General features: G+C 32.6%; 1 protein-coding gene across 3 annotated transcripts in view; it reads left to right on the top strand.

Moving 5' to 3' along the window:
* LOC120345808 (E3 ubiquitin-protein ligase NEDD4-like) overlaps nt 1–22672 on the top strand; it is a 31761-nt gene that overhangs the window by 8150 nt on the left and 939 nt on the right. Inside the window, exons 1-21 of one of the 3 annotated variants that reach the window (XM_039415362.2) lie at nt 2202–2261; nt 4661–4717; nt 5775–5833; nt 6417–6513; nt 6951–7081; nt 7250–7442; nt 9016–9083; nt 9597–9754; nt 11681–11743; nt 13317–13420; nt 13906–13955; nt 14424–14556; nt 15462–15516; nt 16553–16611; nt 17091–17162; nt 17754–17983; nt 19344–19465; nt 19620–19690; nt 19917–20086; nt 20851–20911; nt 22415–22582. In XM_039415362.2, coding sequence (XP_039271296.1) covers nt 2217–2261; nt 4661–4717; nt 5775–5833; nt 6417–6513; nt 6951–7081; nt 7250–7442; nt 9016–9083; nt 9597–9754; nt 11681–11743; nt 13317–13420; nt 13906–13955; nt 14424–14556; nt 15462–15516; nt 16553–16611; nt 17091–17162; nt 17754–17983; nt 19344–19465; nt 19620–19690; nt 19917–20086; nt 20851–20911; nt 22415–22582 — 2166 coding nt within the window. In that variant the 5' untranslated portion in view covers nt 2202–2216. Of the gene's footprint in view, nt 1–2201; nt 2262–4660; nt 4718–5774; nt 5834–6416; nt 6514–6950; nt 7082–7249; nt 7443–9015; nt 9084–9596; nt 9755–11680; nt 11744–13316; nt 13421–13905; nt 13956–14423; nt 14557–15461; nt 15517–16552; nt 16612–17090; nt 17163–17753; nt 17984–19343; nt 19466–19619; nt 19691–19916; nt 20087–20850; nt 20912–22414; nt 22583–22672 lie in introns of those variants that run through there. The other 2 variants (XM_039415360.2, XM_039415361.2) reach the window with 2 other exon arrangements.

Below are 22672 nucleotides of genomic sequence, written 5' to 3'. Positions count from 1 at the left end.
TATTGTACACGCGCATGCTTTATGTAATTAATTTCGATTAATGGCGACTTCTGAATGATATGAAAATTTAGAAACATTTAAATATTATCACGAGTAGTAGTTCCCCTATGTACTACTTGTTTCACATCTATAGTAGGATGCGCTTTTTTTGATTTTTTTGTATTACTTATGTAAGGCGTAAGGCAATTTTGTTTATTCGCCAAGCCGGCATTTGTACTGTAACTTATGCCGTGCATGTTTTTAGCCCACTAGTCTCGAAAATTATGATTAATGACTTTTCGATATTTCGCCAGAAGTCTTTCAAAATGTATTGTAAACATCAATAGCCGATATTATCGAGTTATATCAGACTATATCAGCAGCTAATCTTGAAATAAGTCTAAATGCAAAACACATTATGAAGAAATCCATAGCAAAATATTAGATAGCGGCAAATTGGAAATTAATTCATTTTTGCTCGATTTCATAGTAAATATAAAATCAGTTTTTAGTTTCTTCGTAATTTAAATATTTTACAATATTTCGTTTCGCGATTTTTCGTTTATAACGAGTGCAAACAATTACTCGTTCATATAGCCATAGGCGATGGTACGGTTCATTGTTGGTTCCATCTGTTTATTGTGCCCCAGACTTCTCGTTTAAATTTATTGGAATTCCGCAGTAACATGTAACATGCTAACATCGTAGAACCGAATGTGACGTGTTTTTTTTTACCAAGCTACAATAATTCACTTATGTTATACGGCAAACGATCTCTTGTTGGCCACCGAGTATCTCTCACCTATTGTCGGCGTTACTTCGTTAAATATTTGGGAAAGGTTTTGCTTTATGTGTTATACTTATAATAAGTATAAGTTTATTTCAGCATAACTGGCAATAAAATGTTTGATAAAAATAAATAAATAAAAACTGATTATGTAATCAGGAGAGCAAACAAAACCCTAGATAAGATTTAAAACTTACAGAATATAAAATAGAAGGTATTGCCAAGAAGTTGTACGTGTTCACATCGATCAAGCGTGAGCGATGGATGCCCTTGTTTGTGATGAAAAATTACGGGAGCTTCAAAATAGCGCAAGGCGGGCTCGTCATTTATCCGAAACCAAATAATACAGTAATCGGTAATAGTAAGTTCTTGCCACCAGAGAAACTGTTAAGTCAACAATATACTTGCTCATATGAGGATATCAGCGGTGTGTTTTGCCCAAATATATTACATTCATTTGTATAATATATAATATCGTGGTTACGTTCGTTTTTGCGTTCCCGGTTGCGCCGAGAAGTGCTGACGACACACTGTTATAAAAAATGTAAAAAAAAACGTCAATGTCTATGACGGCCTCTAGTTGTCAATGTATTTAACCGTTGTGGTTGTATATCAAATAGTTGTAAATCCACTAACCATGGTTGGCCTAGTATTTGTTGGTTGCAAAAGTATGGCGTGGTTGAAAATACTGGGTTCTGATGATGGATTCATTAATAATCTTAATTAAAAACTTGACATCCACTATTCCAGCAGAGCAATATGGTTGCAATTTATACTTGACAAAATATGTTTTTTTGATAAAACATGCTCCCAATACCCTTTAAAATGGAAGAACAGCTGTCAGATAAACACTTCAAACTTTATGTTGAAATAATGTATTAAATTCTGTTTTGCCATCCACTATCTGTTGAATGATGTACCATATTTCAATACAACTGAATATAGAAAAAATGTTATGCATTTGTTATAATATTGTGATGTGGTTCTTGAAATTGGCTATAAGATAATATTCTAGTTGAAAAAAAAAACACAATATGTAATATATCCTTGGCAATATTTTTATAAGATTGTTGTTATGCTCCCCCCATTCACAATTTAAGTGTGTCTAAGTCCTGGCTAATTCAGTAGGCACGGGCTCCATCACCCTGGTTGTAATAAATGATGCACACTATTTCAACTTATAACAGACATTTCCAACAAATGATTTTATGATTGTGCAGATATTAAAAGAAAGGCATTGGAATAATTCACTCAAAAATTAAATGAAGGCCTAAGTGACTTTCTGATTGTTTAAAAATATTTAATTAGTTCTCATTTTTAAGAATTCTTCGTATTTCTTTTATAAATACAACAGAAGAAGAACTACATAGACATTAATTGATTTTAGGACATGTAAAAACAAGTGCAATGACTTGATATTCTTAGGCAACCTAATTTGATATCTCCCACGATGAGGATTTTTGAATGCATTGTTTGCTATGCAAGTGGATTAGATGTGAGTTTTCATTATTCAATCACAGTGTCTTTGAATAATTTACGAGTTGCTTCAATACAAAATGACAGGGCTTCGGACTTATAGACTTGGTTAAAGTTGAGCAAGCATGATTTCTATTTGACACAGTATTACTTTGTCTGAGATTATCTCACTGCAAATAACTCTACAACAAATGTCTGCTTCTCTAAATTAAAAGTCTCGGTTTTATAAAATTGTTGGTTTTACTTGACTTTTTTAGATTTGACTGGTAATACGTTTTGCATAGTTTTGCACCATTTCCAATCAATAATTTTTTGATTTGAGTCAATTCAATATTTGGATCCCATCATTATAAACATATCAGCTCAAATAAGAACTTGTGAATGTAAATGGTGTTCATAAACAAGTAACTAGATATTCTAGGATTTTTTCAGGGGTATTGACACGGCAAAAATTATTTCACGATGAGGGCAGGTTTCGTGTATAAACATTGTTTCCGTTTTTCAAATTTCTACTTTTATTTTTTATCGATTATTTTTTTTTCTATTTTTCTAATGTAATTACCAGTAATTATGAATTTTATTTTATAAACTTTAATTTCTAGAATCTTGTATATATATTAGAAAAAGAAGTGCATATATATGTTTAAACTAAATAAGATATAATTAATATATGTTTCTTATGATTTTTATCTGCTATTTTTGCTCTTTTTCTGAATCTAATTGGAATCATAAAAAAAATTTAAAGTATGAAACAATCTTACTAATAACAATATGGAAGGAATCTGCGAAATTTTAATATTATATCTATTATCTATTAATAAAAGATGATTCCTCTTATTGCTGGAAAGCCTGGAATCACTATTTAATTATGATAGTTAGTTAGATTTATGGGCATTATTATTTCATTGATAATTTCAGCTTTAAAGTATTGGCTGTGTTTAGATGGCTGTCTTATTCAAACTAATGACCAAACCCATGATATCAAACAATTAAGAGCTTTTGCTTTGTCCTACTTTCTCGATTTGCTTTTGTATGCTAACACTATGTGTGAACTGTGGATATCATTGTGTATGTAGTAGGTTTAGCTGATTGAAGAGATGCTTGTTTTTGAAATATCATGACTCAGATTCAACTCAGTATTATAGTGAATAATAATATACCTTGCTGAACACCTGGAGGATGTCATTTGCAAATGTTCATATGCTTACTCTTAGTCTTGGTTACTAATTCTTTCAGGACAATTTTCATGAAAATGAGTCTTATTTTTCTGCTAAAAGTTATCAACCAACATTACTAATGACTTGAAAGCTTTACGTATGTTTATTTGCCTCAATTGTAATTGCATCTGCATTATAATAAATGCAATCATGGCATAGATGAGATACATGAACAAGACCTTATTGGCACAAGAAAGAATTCTGCAACATGTTCTTCTTATAAATATACCAGCAGTTAGGATCACTACATTTTAATAGGACACTATACATTAAAATAGCGAAAATTTACAAGTAAAACCTTAGCACAATAGACAAAATATAAAAACACTGTATAGTGTACTGTACATCGACAATACACAATAGTCACAGTTTTTGGTGCAAATAAATGTATGTGCATGGAAGTCGGATATAGATCGAATATAGATTGGTATATTTTCATGATTACCGTAATCCTTGTTTAGCTATGCCCTATGAACATTTTTTGCATTGCATCACTGATTACCTATTTTTTTGCTGTTTACAGTACTGAGGTGATTCAGTATTATAATTAATTGATTCCTTCAAATCACAACAGGGCACGCATGACTGCTGGTTTACCATGCAAAATGATATTATTCCCAATATGCTTTGATTATATAGTCGCACTTTTTTTGAATAAAACGTAAGGGGAATAACCTTCCGTAGCTAAATGAATCAGCTTATATAAAGTGAACACGCAGTATATTTGTTATTTGTTAAATATGTCGAATTGTTTTAAATTTTTCGGTAGCTTGGTTAGCCCCAGTGGCTTCAGAACATTAACTTTATAGCTGTTCTGTATTTGCTGTGCAAGCCAGTGATTCAGTGAACTCTTACGGCTTCTTTTATAAATATTTGCTAAGCAAACTGCTTTAATTTTTATGTAAGTTCGGAGTTTCGTACTTTTTATGTAGACTGCAAGTGGTATAATATTAAAGTAAAAATTGTATGCAGTTTTGTTATGAAGTTCCCAATACTGTTAGATAATAATTTATCTTATGTTATTATAACTTATGCCCTTACCCATTATGCTTTTCGATAATTTGTTTTTTAATTTGATTTGAACAAGCCTTGACTATATGTAATGTATTGTTATTAACATTTTACCATTTATCGACATACATTTTGTTGTGAAAACTATGTATAAAACAGATCTTATCATTCAAAATTTATTCTTTTTCAGACTAGAGACGATTTCCTGGGCCAAGTTGATATACCTGTTAATCAAGGATACATAACAGTAAGTTGTCTTGCTTGAGATTCTGTTAGATTTTAGTGGTAGAACTCCATTTTAATTTTTTGTTGTGCAAACATCTTGCAAAACTTTATAAGAAAGTAAGTATTTGTATTTGGCCATTTCTGTTTATATTGTTCTACATATTGTACCAGGCATGATATTTATGTACATTATGGATGGGCTATACCAAGTGATCTACGGGACAATTCCAGATATTTTGCAAGTTAAGATTTGTAATATATTTTTACATTGCCAGCAAAATGTTTCGTATCATTGTCCAATGAGTTGCTTTATGTCGGCTGAACAAAACTGCACTAAAGTTACACACAAGTCTTACTTAGTAGATATAAAATATATGGTAATGTTGTGAGGCACTACGGGACGACAAATCCACCATATATATATCATATATGTGTACATATGTTCCTATTACGCTAGATATGATTGGCTTATCGTTATCACATTAGTTTGTAAGATCATTAAATTCTTTTGTCATTAATTGTTTTTTGTATACCGTAACTAGAGGATAATGATAACTATTTTTTATAACCTATTTGAGGTTGTGCTTTTGAAAATGAGTCACCCCGTCAATTACATATTGTGTTGGCTGTCTATGTATTAACCATAATTTTGTTAGTCATATAATATGTTTACGCAGACTTTGTTTTCTGCATGTGTTTGTGTGTCATTCTATATGCTGTTATGCATAGTTCACTTGAACAGCTGATCAACTCGCACGTTTTTAAATTATGATAAATGATATTTAATAGCTTTGTAATATTGATCCATGCACTGGAATTATTTCACCTGGAAAGACATACATTTTATGCATGTAATTTGAGACTTATTCTCTGAATACTGGGCGGCCTTTCCATTGTGTTTTCATCATGCTAAGTTAGATTATGTTCTGGGTACTTTTATATATAACATTGGGATAGGGATGGATATATAGGTGCTATTACGATTTAACTGAAACACTATTATATAATGGGGTATTCAGAAATATATATGCCATCTTTATTTACCATTAATAAACTCAAAATGTGCTATTTGTTTTTAGCTTGAAGATCCAAATAATGAAAATTCACCATTCAAGGAGTTTCCACTTCGCCCAAGAAGGTTAGTTTGCTATTTAAACGGTATTTTCTATATTTCAGTCATAAGAGTTCCAAGTATTGATCAGATTTGTATTTTAGTAAATTTTTGACTTCATTATTCAGATTTCAGATGTCATTGAATTTGCTAAAGTCAAAATGAACTAATTTTGAACTTATGCACTGGCTGAACTGTATTCTAATTTTCATGTAGTAATTTTCAACTAATAATGATTGACATGCATGTAACTGTGAAATACATAAAAATAGCAGCAATTTTTTGCTACCTTTTTAGAATGAGGGCTTTATAGAAATAAATGAAATAATTAATCTCAAATCCGAAAATTTCAATTTCATTAATGCCGAGATCGTTTTTGAGCAATTGCTTTATCTGCCAACTTTTTTTAAGAGTGTAATCTACCCAGAATTTCCCCATCACTGGTGGTATTCACAATTTTTAATACTTTAAATTACGTAAGACTTTTTGAAATAAATTTCAGTTAAAAATCGTAGAGTTTAATTTAATATAAAAAGATTAGGGAATGTCATCAGACTCTGCAAAGTATTGCTGTTTAATTAATTGAATTTTTATCGATTATATATTTCAGTTCAAAATCAAGGGTGAAAGGACATCTCAGGTTAAAACTCACATACATTCTTGATGAAACATGGACAAGACCACAAGAAGAAACACCTCCACAAGAGGTTGTTAAGTTTTTATATTATAAAAATTAAACTGTATGGTAGGAAAAAATAGATTGGAATAATTTGAATAAGGTTGAATTATTTGCGAACTGTATTTTGACAAATTATCAGGGCAATTAAAACTTGATCCATCGCTGGCCTTTTCTTTTTACCCTTTTCTTTTTATAGGAGGTTCCTTTTCGCTTTCGCCTCGAACAAGGCTTTTTTTGCAATCAGTCGGCATTGGCATTCCTCACCCTCCAATTTCTTACACCCAGGGGGAGGCAGTGGGTGTGGGATTTGAATCTTAAATGTGTAACCTGCAATTTCAACAAACTTAAGTCTCACCTTTTAACGGTCAACCTCTGGGTTAACCTCTTATTGAATTACCACTGTTTGGGTCAACCAGTCCATGTTTGCTCATCTGTCTTATTTATTTTACATTGCTAACTTTGCAGAACGACTGGGAAATGGTCGAGGGAAACGAAACCTCGATGCCATCAGGATGGGAGGAAAGACAGGACCATCTTGGTAGAACGTATTATGTTAATCACACTACAAGAACAACCCAGTGGCATAGGCCAGTCGCGTAAGTTGATATTTTTATAATTCGAACCTTATTTTTTCTATTTTTAGACATCATCTGGATTCATAATTTGAAAAATTGAGAATCTGAATAATGAAAATCAGAATAAGGAATTACGTCAATATTGCAAATGCTTTAATTTCCATCATTAGTCTGGGTCTTTATTTTCAGCATGTCAACCTCGTCGTCTAGCAGCTCGATAAACAACGGTACACGATCTTCCCAAAGGGCTAGTACTTCTACTTCGACCGACAATGCAAGCCCAGCAATTTCTACCAACACTGCTGCAGCACACTTTCGACAGAGGCGACACATCAGTGAAGATTTATCCAGAAGCCCCAGAAGGCAAAACATAGATGATCAGGTGACAGGATAATGATTATTCTTGTTTAATTTTTAGTCTAAAGTTTTGTATTCTTAATATTTTTCGTTCACTGGTGTAATTTGAGAATGAAGTTGAATGGTTGTGCTACCGGGGTTCCGTCAATACTCACATTCAAATCCAAGAGGTTATATTAATATATGTATATTGTTTAAATATAATCAAATACCTTAGGTCAGTGGTTCTCAACCGGGGGGCCGGTGGCCCCCTGACGGGGCCACGGAGCAGTTTGAGGGGGGCCACGACACAAGGCTAATAATTGGTTATAGAGCGACATTGTTTGCATACTTTCCTTTTAAAATAAAATTTCCCGTTCAGGCGTTTATCGCAGTTTCATTACCTGAATAAGTTATTTGCCATCACAGGGTGTATTCACTTTTTTGAGCGTGAATTGTTTGATCACAATGAAATTTGGAATCCACCAATCAAAATAGTATACCAGTAGGCTGTCTAACTTGCAGACTGGCAGTTCCACTAGACTGCGAGATAAACTTTGATATCGTATTATAGACGCAAGAACCCAGTTGTAAATTCCTAATGCCCAAAATACGAGAATGGAACGACAGTTAAGTTGGCTTTACCAAAGTAAATCGAGATGGCAGAGAATGTGCTCAATGCTTGCATTGCTCGTATGTAAAGAGCAATAAATTATTACGTCCATTTAAACTCCAAAACCATCGTGACAAAAATCATCCACCAGTGGAAGAAGTGGGCATCGGTTTCTTTGCTGCCAAAGAAGTTAGATTTGACACTGACAGGAAAGCAATATTGGACAAGTTCGGGTTTCTGTCGGAGGAAAAGCCTGGTTACGGTTTTTCTGATATTAATACCATCAACACAAAATGCTTTTGCATTCCATAATAGGTCGTAAAAACAATACAATCCAACACGTTCAGTACTTTGGAATGGCGAACAGGGGGGCCACGAGTGCAAAGGGGCGGCGGAAGGGTGCCACAAGCCATAAAAGGTTGGGAACCACTGCCTTGGGTTATCTTATTAGGTTTGCCCCTATTATTAAACTGACCAAACTTTATAGTTCATTTTGTTTTGTTGACAATCAAAGAAAATTAAATTATCGCACAGGGCTTCCTCGAGTCTCTGATATGTTTCATTAGTGTTCCGCTCCACCAAAAAGGTTGAAAACCACTGTCCTAGACTTATGGAAATTCACTTTTGATTCATGATTTTGTAGGAAGAATACCTATGTTAATTCCAAGCTATAGATTTGTTTCTCATATTTTGGGTTTGAAGAAAAGTTCTTTAGTTAAACAAAGTGGGCAATGATCTAATATGTGGACACAAAGGTCAAATGTAAAAAAACTATTCCCATCAGTTTGAGATCTCTTCAATCAGTATTTATGTAAAAAAACGCGACAATAACAATCCGTTGCATCCCAACAAAACCAATAATATCACAATTATTCAGCAAATCGACTCAAATTTAAGCTTCGTGTTCAAAAACACCAGGTTTTCTATTGTATAACAATCAATCCCTCATTCATAAATCTTTCTAAAACTGAGAATATATATGTTATCATAACGCTTTTCTTTTTAGTGGGAAGTACTTCATGGAAGCGATTCAGACAATTCTCCTCCACCAGAACAAAACATGCCAGTGGATGAGTAAAATTAATTTTTATTCATATTTCGTACCAAAATTTTTTGTAATCGGCCTTTAGGATATTCCTTTTTTCATGATTTATAATAATTCCAAATCGTTGATAATTTTTTGCATATATTACCTCTCACTTTTTAACCAATCTAGGACATTCAATAACCAATAACCCCGAGAAAATATGAAATAACATATTATAATCATTCTAGGAACATTGTATTCGTCCTTTGAATTTTTAGTGACACTATTATGTGGATTGCTTTGTTAAAACATTGTTAGCATACACAATTGCATGAATAATGGCAACTTCATAATGGTGCCATTATGGAGTTAGAAATTGTAATACTGGTATGTTATTTTATGAAAATGACAAGTTTCAATTCTAAAAATAATTGGTTCTAGGCGTCCGAATTCCGATTTTGGTCAAAATTTCCACAAAATGGCAATAATCTCCATTTTCCAACTGGATCTTTTCATCTTGTGTGGAAATGTTCCACAAAGTTTATTAACTCATTTTTTAGAACTCCGGAAAATAGTAATTCTACGATACCCGAAGAAGAAGAGGAACCGCCAACTCCAATGGAGGTCGATGGATCTCCATCAACTCCAACTGCAAACAATACAGAACAGACATCAAGCTCTGGCCCACCGAGAACAAGATCTTCCAGTGTTCCACAAAGTAAGTTTCTTATATTAAATTATATACTAAAAGAATATATAGAAGGTTGTGAGTCATTTTTGGAAGTCAACTCATATGGTTGTCAGGATTGAAAGCGATTTGAGGAATGCCTAAAAAGAAATAACATCCTATTTCGAATAAATTTTGGAAGGTCATTTTTCTATTCATTCCATCATGTTTTATGCTGGTTGGGGGATGGTGTCATTTTTTGGGGGGGGTTGTAGAGAGATTGGTGTGTAGGAATCAGTAAAGTTGATAAAAAATTTTTGAATAATTTTGAACGGTCATCTTTTGAATTAGATTTTTGGTTCAGATATTAAATTGCAATTACATTGAAGTACATTTTTAATTGCAAATAGTTTACATTATTTCAACATGAAGAATTTATTATATTGAATATAACAAATTTCGTATTTTAACGGTAAATTTCATCTGAACATTCATTTCAGCTCCAATTTTTTTCAATATTTGGTGACAGCGAACTTATATCTGAAGACTCTGGTGGTATTCCATGCGGCTTTGAATTTTTTTTACATCACCCCACAAACCACATTTCTACGTTTAGGTAGTTATCTTGATCTTTTTTACCGAATAAATGTATTTCATTCACCATATGAATAAGATTTTTATTGAAAATCAAATATTGGTAACTCACAGTAGTGGAAAGACCTTGAAACACATTATGTCATATTGACCAACTACATTGACTTCCAGTAGTGATGATGCTTTTCTTATTCACACGGTGCTGTTCAAATAAGATGTTTGTTCTCAAAAGGTTATACGAGTCCATTATTGGCTGGAATGTATATTGCTGGTGATCGTGGTAGTTGACTCATTAGGTGATGATTAACCATTTTCTGGTATTTGGTGTGAATGCAGTTTCCACTACCTGGCTGGATTTTTCTTTAATTCCTATTTGATATGTTTTTTACTATGAAACGACTTTGGCTGCTTGTCCAGATCCTTGTTCAGAGTGAAGATATGAAAATACAGCATAGTACTTACTTAATTCTGTTCATTACTTATTCAACATAACTAATTTTCATCTACTGCTCATAAATGTACATTCGGCCAAAACAATATTTCACATCTTCAAATAACACACATTCAATGTGTATAATTATTGGTATTGATATCTTATCTATATTGCTGTTTTGAGATCAGATGTTATTCTTTTTTGTGGTATTTGTGGTAGAACATTTTAAAATTACGGAAAAATTGTATCCCACCTAACACGGAACTATGCAATCAGTTGTTATCAGTTATCGTTAGTCCAGCTAAATAATATAATCTTACATTTTCACATTGTCAACTGAACAATTTGAAGGCAAGTCATGAATAAATTGTTGTACACAGAATAATCCATATTGTAATCTGCGATTTAAAATGATCAATAGTTTTTTAAAACTTGCTTATTACCTAAAATTGATCACACTAAGTTGTCACATTCCAGGATTTTTATTTCTGAAAAAATGAAATAAATTTGGGTGATGAGGATTTCTATATATACACTTATTGTCCTCGTCAATACATTAGTCAATCATTCAATTCATCATATCTACAAAAAATATTGACAAATTCTTGTAAAACTTAATTGCAAAGCACTTTTATAGTAATGTAAGAGCCGAATCGCATTCCACATAATGTAAGTTTCACCAAGCTTTCAGTCCATCATTAGTACACCTGCGTTGTATGGTTCAGGGCGAAATCTTGCAAAATAAATTTTTGTCAAATATTAAAATGAATCCTTCTAAATTTTTGAAAGATTTTAATTTTATATACTGTACTTATGCTGTTAAAAAGTCATCTGTAATTGAAATATTCTAATTTCTTTTTTAATATTTTTTACCATTTGCGGGAACATTTAAATTCTGTTTCGTTTGTTGCTTTCTTTTGGCTTTATTTTTAATTGCAATTTCGCTTCAGTGCGTGGCTTACGACCTCCATCCAGACCTAACAGAAGAAAGACTCATTCAACATCTGAATCAAGTATATAATTCGTGTTTTTATGCAGATTGCTACAATTCAACTCATCTTTGCTTAGTTTTTTTAGTAGTGTGGCATGAAATTAATTAACCTGCGGAATGGTAGTAGAAACTGAATAATTCTCCTTTCCATAATAATAATATTTCAGCTATGTTGCTTCAATCATGCACCAATTTTTTTACTGCGCTTATGCTATTATATATACCAGTGGTTCCCGCTAGAGATTTTGATTGAGCCGTGGAATATCAACACATTTCTTAAATGCATAAAAACAAGCTCGCTAATCGCCTTGATTAAGTGTTCATTCAAAGAACTTGTAATTTAATGCTCATAGGTCATATTTCTTTCCAACACGCTTCCAAGTTGTTCTGCAAAAGATGAATGTGTCACCATGACTCATAAGCTCGAAAAGATCTACATGCGCATGTAATGCCTATTTTTCTCATGTGGTAAATTTTAAATCATACATGAAAGTTTCAAAAAGCTTAATTGTGATTGGTTTGCCTATTTTCCACAGGTGAGTTAAATGGAAACTCTTCAGTGGCCCTTCAGAGCTTATTTGCAAAAATAACAGTTGTTATATTTTAATATTCAAAATTCCTTCTCTTAGGTTGAGACATTCTGTATTTAATTAATTCACTATAAGGTAATTTTGCAAGAAAAATTTGTGAATTTTCCACGATATTCTGATTTTCAAATTGTAAACATGCTTGAAATTTCATGTGCATTGAATACTTATACTTGTCTTATACTTAACAAAAATGATTGAGAATATTTAATTACTTTAGTAAATTTTAATTCTGTAGTTCATTAATTATTATTTGTATGAGTTTGTTATCAGATGTCTGTTTGAAGATTCCATTAAACATAATTCTAATATAGACAAAGTAAGTTGTTATAAATTGGAATAATTTGATATTAATTTTTGAAGAATGTAAATAAATGTGTTCTCTAGTTTTCAATGGTAATATTCTACTACTAATCTGATGATTGATAGATTGACTACATTTATTTAGATTACACAATTTGTTATTAATTGCACTGCTAATTTATTTTTGATTTCAACTGTACCTGAACAGGAGTACTTGTGGTTACTCTTTATAAATTATATTCTTCAGCTGACTCAAAATATTAAAAATGCATTTCAATATACACATTTCTTGATCATGTAGGCCTATTAATTCTTTATCGCTGCCCATGCCTTTTATGCTCTACTATGCAATAATGGTATTTCTTTATGCTTTATTATAATCGCAACAATGAATTTGCTTGGAGATGCTTGCATGGATAATATATTACATGCATTTGTGATTATAAGGAATCAAGATATTCATAAACCTTTTGCCGAATAGCATTTTCATCCAGCTTATCATGCTTTCCAATTCTCGGTAATACGAATGCGCCACACTTGCCAAAGTCTTTAAAAACCATGTCTTAAGCTGCAGAAAGTGGCGATGTTTTTGCAGCAATCTTGAAGGGTATTCAACTCTTTTGAAAGCATAGTTCTTCATGTGAAACATACATTGTCCTTTTTAGTAGTCTTCTTAGAGTTTAAAATTTACTTTTTGTCTTACAGACGATCTGCCACAAGGTTGGGAAGAAAGGGTCGATCCTGATTCCAAAAAGAAGTATTATGTTGATCACATCAGCAAGAAAACATCATGGAAACATCCATCTAGGGTATTTATTATGAAGTATTTTTATAACTGTGATGGAATATCCCTCAATTATAAAATAAAAGTATATGGTTTCATATATACAGAATTGGTTCGCCCAGAAACTGTTATCATATTTTTCTGATGTATCCCTTTAACAGTCCCGATTTATTCGTCTAAATTTTTTTTTTTAAATTGACATATAATAGAGTTATACACTTGAATTCATTGTATGTGCCATCTTTTTAAGGATAATATATGATAATTCCCCCTGAATTTTTTACTGACATGAAACTTTTAGACCAATAAAAAGTTACCTGTAGTTCAAAATCTGGTGATTGTAGAAAATTTAAAATAATAAAGTAAGATTCTTCCACTGAGATTCTAAATCTTCGTGCATTATCAAGGCCAGTTTTTTAATCCAGTGACTGCTTACTAAAAGCAAAGATGTGTACTTTATTACACGTATTATTATTTGATTCTGGTTTCATTCATTTCTTTTTCTAACAGAATTATCAGAAAATAAACAATCAATATTTACCTAAAGGATGGGAAATGAGGTAAAATCTAACTATTGACTAGAAAATTTTTTCGAGTGGCTTCATGTTAGCTTGCACAATAATTTGTAAATTGATTTAAGTGAATTGTATACGTAGGTACTTTATGATGATTGAATTAGTTGAATACAAAGTAAAAAAATTCACTATTTTTCTTTATTGTCTCCTTGGTTCTCAAAAACCTTATAAATTCCACTAGGCTTGCTACCTACAGTTATTTTAATATTGATTGGAAGGTAATATATATTAGCTGAAATATAGCTTAATAATGATTTTTTAATCACAATTAGCACACTATGCATTACTGTACTGATTTTGCGCACAGCTGAGTCATTCATTTTGACATTGTACAACAATTACGCCTATCCTTTATTCACAGAGGAAAATGATTAATCATATCCTATTACTGATCTATTGACTTCTAAGTTTTTATTGAAAATTGTATTTTATTGAAAAATAATTTCTTTCCAGAAAAGCACCAGGTGGAAAAGTATTTTTTATTGATCACAACACGAAAACAACAACGTGGAATGATCCTAGGTCTTCTCGACCTCCTATTCAACGTGGAAACTTGAAAAGCGCTGACGATTTAGGACATTTACCAGTAAGATTTTTATTTTGTTGGAGGAGTGTGAGAGAGAAATAAATACTCCTTAGTTCTAATATTATACCAAATACATGTCTTTTAGAAAATGTAAATATCCTGCATACTAGGAACCACTTCATGGTCTTATCCTCTTTGAAAATTTCAATGTATTTCCTTTGAAATAATTTTTCCGGGTTTCTCACATCTATGTGCTTCTTCACATGTACTGTGAAGTTGGGAAAATTTACAATAGGCTAGTCTCCTGACTCAAGGTTAAGATGTTTTTGTCTTCTATTTTCTGACTCTTTGTTGAGAAAACTATTGACGACGACTCTCAGACCCTAGATCTGACATGGGCAACTACGGTCTGCGGGTCAAATCCGGCCCATTGGGTAGTTCAATCTGGCCCACCTGATGCTGCCACAATCAAACTAAAACCAAATTTAGTTGTTCGACCTAAATAAATAACTCAAGGAGTTTGTTGAGATTGCAATTAAATTTTGCTTTGGCACAAGACGTATTGTTTTTCACTTTTGCTTTTGTAACACTGTGGATATTGTTCATAAAATGTAACTTTTTACGGCACACTTACATGACCCGCCAGTCTGGGTGGGCAAAATTTTTGGCCTTCGGTCCGAAAACCTTGCCCACCCCTGCCCTAGATTGTAAATAATTTAGACTCTGACTCCCGCTCTAAACTCCTATTTTATTATCAAATTTTCAACAACTGTCAAAAATGCTTAGTAAACTTAATTCTTTTTGATTTCTGTAGGTAATTTCGACTGCTTTTATTACCAGTAAGATTTGCAATTTTGACCCAAGGGGAATTTTGATAGGTTGCTCTGATCATTATAGTGAAACAATAGGTGGCTTCAACTCCTCTTAACAATTTTCACGCTACTTATTTTTCCTCTTCTTTGCAGGATGGATGGGAGGAAAGAGTTCATGCTGATGGCAGAGTATTCTACGTTGATCACGGTATGTTACGAATGTTTATATTCGCATAATTTAAGCTTCGAACATTCCAATAAGTATTTTATTGTCCAAACACTCTAATCATTATTTGTCATTTATTGAGCTAAAACATTATTGAGCTAAATTTCAAACTCTCCATAATGGAGAAAGTGCAATAGGGAGAAAATGCTGTTTTAGATTGTCACCGGCACAACTTTCAGACATATTAATAAGCAAGCATTGTGGTATCCCTCCCATATCCGACCAAAAATCTGTTTGAATTGGTCAGCTCTTTTTTCAAACTCATTTTTACAAAATGACCTAAAATAACTGCAGATTGATTGATTACTAAATTTTACCAAATTTGAGATACAGAAGGGTAATTACTAAATTTTTTGACATAGGCTATAGGAAGCATTTGTTGTAATACTGTTTAGGCTGGTTCCAAAAAAACACCTGGCAGGCATTATATTGTTTGGTCATTACATTAATATTTACAGTAGCTAATATATTCCCCATTCGATTTTTAGTTTTCTATGAAGCCTATTTTGTTAGCATATATTCCCGACAAAAAAAAATAGAAACCCAGTTTCAACTTTGCTAATTGCTTAGCTAGCCACATAACACTGGTCAATTCAGTTACATTAGTGATGAAACAATGTCATAAGATTTTTCTGGTTATTTTCATGACGAAACAACACCAAATGCATTTGCGTTTACCCTTGCGAAAATGCAGCACGGCTTACAGATAAAGAAGGGGCAGGCCACATGTAGCCCACGGGACTGGGTTTATTTTATAATGTTTTTAATCGTTTTTCTACTAGTGTAATGTATACATGGTTTTTGAATATTCAATAATTTGTCGTTTAAAATTAGAAATTTCCATGACAATCTATTTCATCATAGGGGGAACAAATAGTTCTTGCTGTATATTTATTTCACCCCTCTTTACTCTTTATGTGTGGGTCTTTATCCCAGGTTTGTTGACTGAAAATCACATTCATATTTATCTATTATTTCTCTTATTATTGTATTATAATATGTGTTATTTTGTTAACAGTGAACCGAAAAACTCAATGGGAAGATCCACGTCTACAAAGCCCTGAGATTACTGGCCCAGTAAGTGATTCATACATCATGTTTATTTCTCTGCAAACTGATAGAATTATCTTTCTATTTTCCAATCTCTTTTCGTCAGTTTATTTTCTAACCTGATAATAATTGTTGGCAATACACATTTTGTTCAGTAAACAGAGTATTATACCCATATTTTAATAGACAGCATTACATTAACTATAAAAGAAAAACTTGGCAAATATGCAGAAGTGATGAATGTGAAAATTCCAACTTGGAGGTGTGAGAGTTCCTTTCCAGCTGGCATCATATACCACATGAAAGCTAAATCATGCAGAAAGATACTAAAATTTTGAGTTATGAAACTAAATTAATAAACTATACCTTATCATGATGAAGATTACTTTATATTAAGAAATTTTGAGCAGTGTCCTTTCTGATCCATTTACAAGTCATTTTTATTGCGTAAGTGAGCATTATCAGGCTATATTATATTGGCATTATCCTATCCTCTTATTTTTCAGGCTGTTCCGTATTCTCGAGATTATAAACAAAAATATGAATTCTTCAGATTGAAATTACACAAATCAACGCCAGTAAGTAGTGCTTCACATAGGAGTGTACTGTTTGTTGTATTGAAATATTACAAAGTAGATAGGCTATGCTGTATGTTTGTATGTCATTTTCTCCATCGTTGTTCATGTTCTTTACCTAATATCTGCTGTTTTTTGGAAAAAATTGCCCTCACTATGCAAAATTTACCCACATTTATGATAACGCTATTGGTACTTCAATATTTGAGCGCTCCAGAAGTGTGTGTACCAATATGGAGGTAACTAATTTTGTTCGACTATTTTACATCAAGTTGTCAGACTGAAACCTATGGGCAGCGGGTATATTCACTTGGCTAACACAGACAGTCCCCGAACTCATAATAGAACTAAAATAGGGAAAATCGTAATAAAAATACGCCATAACACTAACCTGGCACACACACTACGGGAGTACCAATATTTGTTCATTGCTACCTTTTTAACAAACTAGATAAAATTTTCACATATTCAATTTTTTATGAATTCTGTGAAAAAAAATGAGATAACTATTGACTATCAGTAGTTGAATTTGAGATGAAAAATTTCATTAAACCAATTTTTCCAATATTTAACCAACTGACTTTCCTCTTTCAGAGAGACATCCCCAACCGATTTGAGATGAAGATGCATCGCAATAGTATATTAAATGATTCATTCCGTGCGATTTCCATTGTTAAAAAGACGGATTTATTAAAATCCAGACTTTGGATTGAATTCATTGGAGAAAAAGGTTTGGATTATGGTGGTGTCGCTCGAGAATGGTTCTACCTCATCTCTAAAGAAATGTTCAATCCATATTATGGTCTTTTCGAATATTCATCAACGTAAGTATCAGAGGTTTTCGAATTATTTTATTAATTATCAATCAATGTATTTGTTCATATTATGCAGGATTCAAAACAGATTATCTGTTTGGAATATAAATAGGGCTCAGAGGTGAGCAGGCCATACTGAACGTTAGGTTCATACAATTGCCATTGCACCTCTAATTACCCCTCTGTTTTGAATCTTCTAATGGATATTGGATAGTTATGTGCGAAAGCATGGTACTCCTCGATGGCGTATATTGTTCTGCGTAACAGGGTCGGTAATAGTTTGTATCGCGTTCCAGTCTATGCACCGGATACAAATAACTGCTCAGCTATTTCCATATCGAACACGGGCTGGTAACCAGACGAGAGGCTGTTGTCATCAACTTTTTTTCTCTTAAGATAAATATTAAAATCTTATCCTATTCGAAAATTTGTATTAGTCTGAAGAAGACAATATCAAAGGCTCGATTCCATGATTATTATAGTTACTCATGACTAAAATAGTTAATCCAACTTGTCAGCCATTTGTCTGCTGTACCATCATATGTTTCAGTTATATATACAAATAGGTATGTTTACTATATGCCCGGTACTCCCGTAGTGTGTGTGCCCGATTAGGGTTAGGCCATAATTTTCTCCCTATTTTTCATAGATTTCAGTCCCTTTACACAACTTGATGTAAAGTAGGCGAACAGAATTAGTTACCTCCATATTGGTACACATACTTCTGGAACGCCATATGCCCTAGCCTAGAGGATTTGCTGTTCAACTTGTTCATGAATATCAACAAATATTATTTGAGTTTTGTTGAAAAACACTGTAGACCAGGGGTTCTCAACCTTTTTTCTCTTAAGTACCCCCCCCGAGTTGCGAAACAATCAATGCGAACCCCCAGTAATCAGACGCCAATCAAAGTTGTGATATATTGACTAACAATTTGTTGCAATGACAATTTATTGACCAACTGCTGTAACTAAATCAAATATTCGTGTCGATGTTATTGTCCTTGTCCTACACCCAACTAATGTATTCTTGGGATCTCTCAAGTTTCGATGCATATCACTTTCTGCAATGCTCGCATCACATTGTCTTTTGAGATTTCACAGTTTGGCTGAAAAGCTGTGCAAATCACATTGTTGCATCACAATCACGACAACGCTAGATCAAGGAAAATCTACGCTGAGTTTCCATTGGCATGCATTTTCATCTTGTAGTTACTTAGTTTTCCTTTGTTAAAGGATGTTGAAAAAAAAACACAGACACAAAAACTGGACTGTTCGCGAACCCCAGGTTGAGAACCCCTGTTGTAGACATATCAGATACAATTTTGGTTCTTCATATTAGCATGTAATGTTTTTTATTTATATTGCAGCGATAACTACACATTACAAATCAATCCTAATTCTGGAATGTGTAATGAAAGTCATTTACAATGGTTCAAGTTTATTGGACGTGTGGCAGGAATGGCAGTATTTCATGGAAAATTATTGGATGGTATGAATATGAAATATTTTCATTAGGATTATTATTTTTATTGTTAAAAAATAATTGAATGGTATATTTTGTTTCCATTTTTCCACCAGTTACCCACCCAATTGAACAAATTTTAAAATTGTAATCACCGTTTTCATTTATATCTCCATTTCAGCATTTTTCATCCGACCATTTTACAAGATGATGTTGAGCAAACCAATCACGCTACACGACATGGAATCAGTGGTAAGATATTATTATTTGTACATACAATACAATATTACTAGTTATCATGAGAAGTGTTAAACCTTGACAACTTAGGACCCTGTGTAAACTTTTATATTGTCTTCAATTAGCTTAAATATGACTCATAGTAGCAAATAACCTGACTGACTAAAATATCCCGCTCGGTTCCAATGAGAGTTTACTGTTGAAAACATGGTAAACCTAACTTTTTATTTCTTATTTCAAGGATTCTGAATATTATAATTCGCTTCGCTGGATTCTGGAAAATGACCCAACAGATCTTGACTTGAATTTTACTGTCGATGAAGAACTATTTGGAAGTACCAATTCAAGAAATTTGAAACCTGATGGGGATAACATTGCAGTAACAAATGAAAACAAGAAGGAATATATTCAGTATGTTCTCACATAATGTCTGTTAAATTTTATTCATAAATAATATTAATCTAAATTTTGTGAATATTTTTTGCAGTGTTTCCTAACCTACGTGTTGCGAACTTTAGCTGGGTCGCCTGAAAACTTTTTTGGGTTCTTTTTCAACAAAAAAGTTATTGATCTCATTTTCCAGTAAATTTTATTGTTTAGGCATTGAATTTTGGCATTGAAGTGTTGTATAATAGCAATTGTATATACATGGGAAGTATCACAGTGTAAAAACTTGGAATCATCTATTTTGCTCAAGTAAAGAAACACCACGATTTTAAAAATTCGCTGGTGGCTAACAAATAATAATGTTGGATCAATGAACTAAAAAATAAGTAAATAAACGTTATGGAAAAAATATTTTTTTGTAATAGTAATTTAATTTTGCGACAATAGAAACACTACTTGCCGTATAGTATTGCCTTGATACGGGATTTATTTTTTACGAATTTGGGGTGCTTAGAAAAAGGTTGGTCGCCACTGATCTATTGCATACCATGCTGTACCATACCTACTTAGAAATAGTCTCCATCAGTTAGGCCACAGTAACATGTCAACTATACAGTCTGATACAGGTTGAATATGAAATAACAGCCCTTGTATGAGATTTTGTTTTCAGACCGAAAGTTTTAACTCTACAAAACTTGTGAACTTCATATAGTATGTTGACACTACTTTAAAAAGGTTGTGAGAAATTTGTGTAACGTGTAATGAATAATGATCTTTCCTCATTCCAGATTGGTGATAAGGTGGAGATTTGTATCTCGTGTACAGGAACAAATGAAATCATTTTTGGAGGTATGTTAAGTTTATATTTTGACAGGGTTGATTTTACTGCATTCTAGCTCGTTCATATTTGAAAATTTTCCAAGACTAATATAATTGGTACTGGTACTGCTATAAAACCTACATTTGGAATACATAAATATGATGAAATATATTTGCTTTTCTTCAATATTTTTTTTATTTTTTATTCGGCCTAGGAAAATGTAAAGGTGATATGCAACTGTATCCATGTTGATTTTTATAAAATACTTTGATTTACTTAAAATCGTGAATATTTGATAAGTGCGATAGGTTTGGTTATGTCATCTTGTTAACTGTGACATAGATAAATGGAAGGTTGTCATTTATGTTACGAAATATACATTTATAAGCTTGTGACTTTGCAGCAATTGGGAATAATAGATTGAGTTGGTGCCTGACCCTCTCTGGGTGACTTATCAATTAATAAGGCAATCTAAATTACTGTTGAATTCCAGACTAGATCGAACATGAAACATATATATATCATGTTTCTTAGTACAATATATCTAGTGATCATGCTTGACACGACCTAGTCTTAAATTTTTTAATTATAACAATAGTGATGCTGATTTTATTGCCACGAAATAATAACAGCCACGCCTAGGGGAAATGGACACTATTGTCAAAACATCCATAATTGTTTACAATTATTTCCACTATGCTAACTGTCACCAGTGGAATAATGCCTTTGTTTTCTTAATTTTTATCTGCTTTGTATCTTGTCTTTTGTCTGCATTGTGTCGAACACAAAAGAATCAAAATGCTTATTTACAGCATTATTCAAGTATGTGTTGTATTACCTCAACCTCAATCTGTTCACGAAAAGTTTTGTAGTTTTGCTAAATAAAATTTACCAATGATATAGGCCAAGGGTGTGCAACCGGCCCCCAAGAAAAAATTGAGCGGCATGCAAAGAATTGCCAATTTTGAATGATGTGCAGCCTGTGAAACGAGTTTTCAATTTGGCTATCCCAATCCCTTCACATTGTGAAGCCTATACTCGAGTCATTATCTATGTCTATGACGATACAATCTTTTAACAGCTAGCTTGAGCAAATCGAACAATGCATATCATAAGATCAATAACCAAAATTCTGTGCTTACAACTACTAGAAACCTACTACTAGGTGTGGTCTGCTGATTCACCCAGTTACTTCTATATGGCCCATCTGTATTAAAGTTTGCGCAGCGCTGATATAGACAATTACAACAGAATATAAGTACCGTAATGACCTTTCGTAAGGCTACTACTGTTTAGAGCCATTCATTTAACATAAAGTAATAATGATACCTTGTTTTATTAGAATATTTTTTTAGTTGTTGGCTGCTAGCATTATCTATTTTATTGTCTGAAAATTTTTAAAATACAGTAATAGAATTTTGAATATTAATCGCTAAGTACTATTACTACTCCTGTTTGTTTCTGCTTATTCATCTTCCTTCCCTATTAATCGATATGTGAATAAAAAGTATCTTTCATTTCCTACTTCTCAGGGTTTCAATGAGCTCATCCCTACAAATCTGCTAAAAATATTTGACGAGAATGAGCTAGAATTACTCATGTGTGGACTGGGGGATGTTGATGTTAATGACTGGCGAAATAATACGACATACAAAGGCGATTATAGCGCAAATCACATTGTTATTCAATGGTTTTGGAAGGTAAGTTCATAATGGTGGTTTCAAAGTTGAATGCCAAGGGTTACAGTAATACTTCCTAAACAATGGCCAAGGTTATACAAACAATATAAT

Source organism: Styela clava, chromosome 8 (assembly GCF_964204865.1).
Source record: "Styela clava chromosome 8, kaStyClav1.hap1.2, whole genome shotgun sequence".
Lineage (NCBI taxonomy): Eukaryota > Metazoa > Chordata > Ascidiacea > Stolidobranchia > Styelidae > Styela > Styela clava.
Note: the sequence above shows the minus strand (reverse complement) of the source record. Positions and strands in the feature narration are given on the sequence as shown.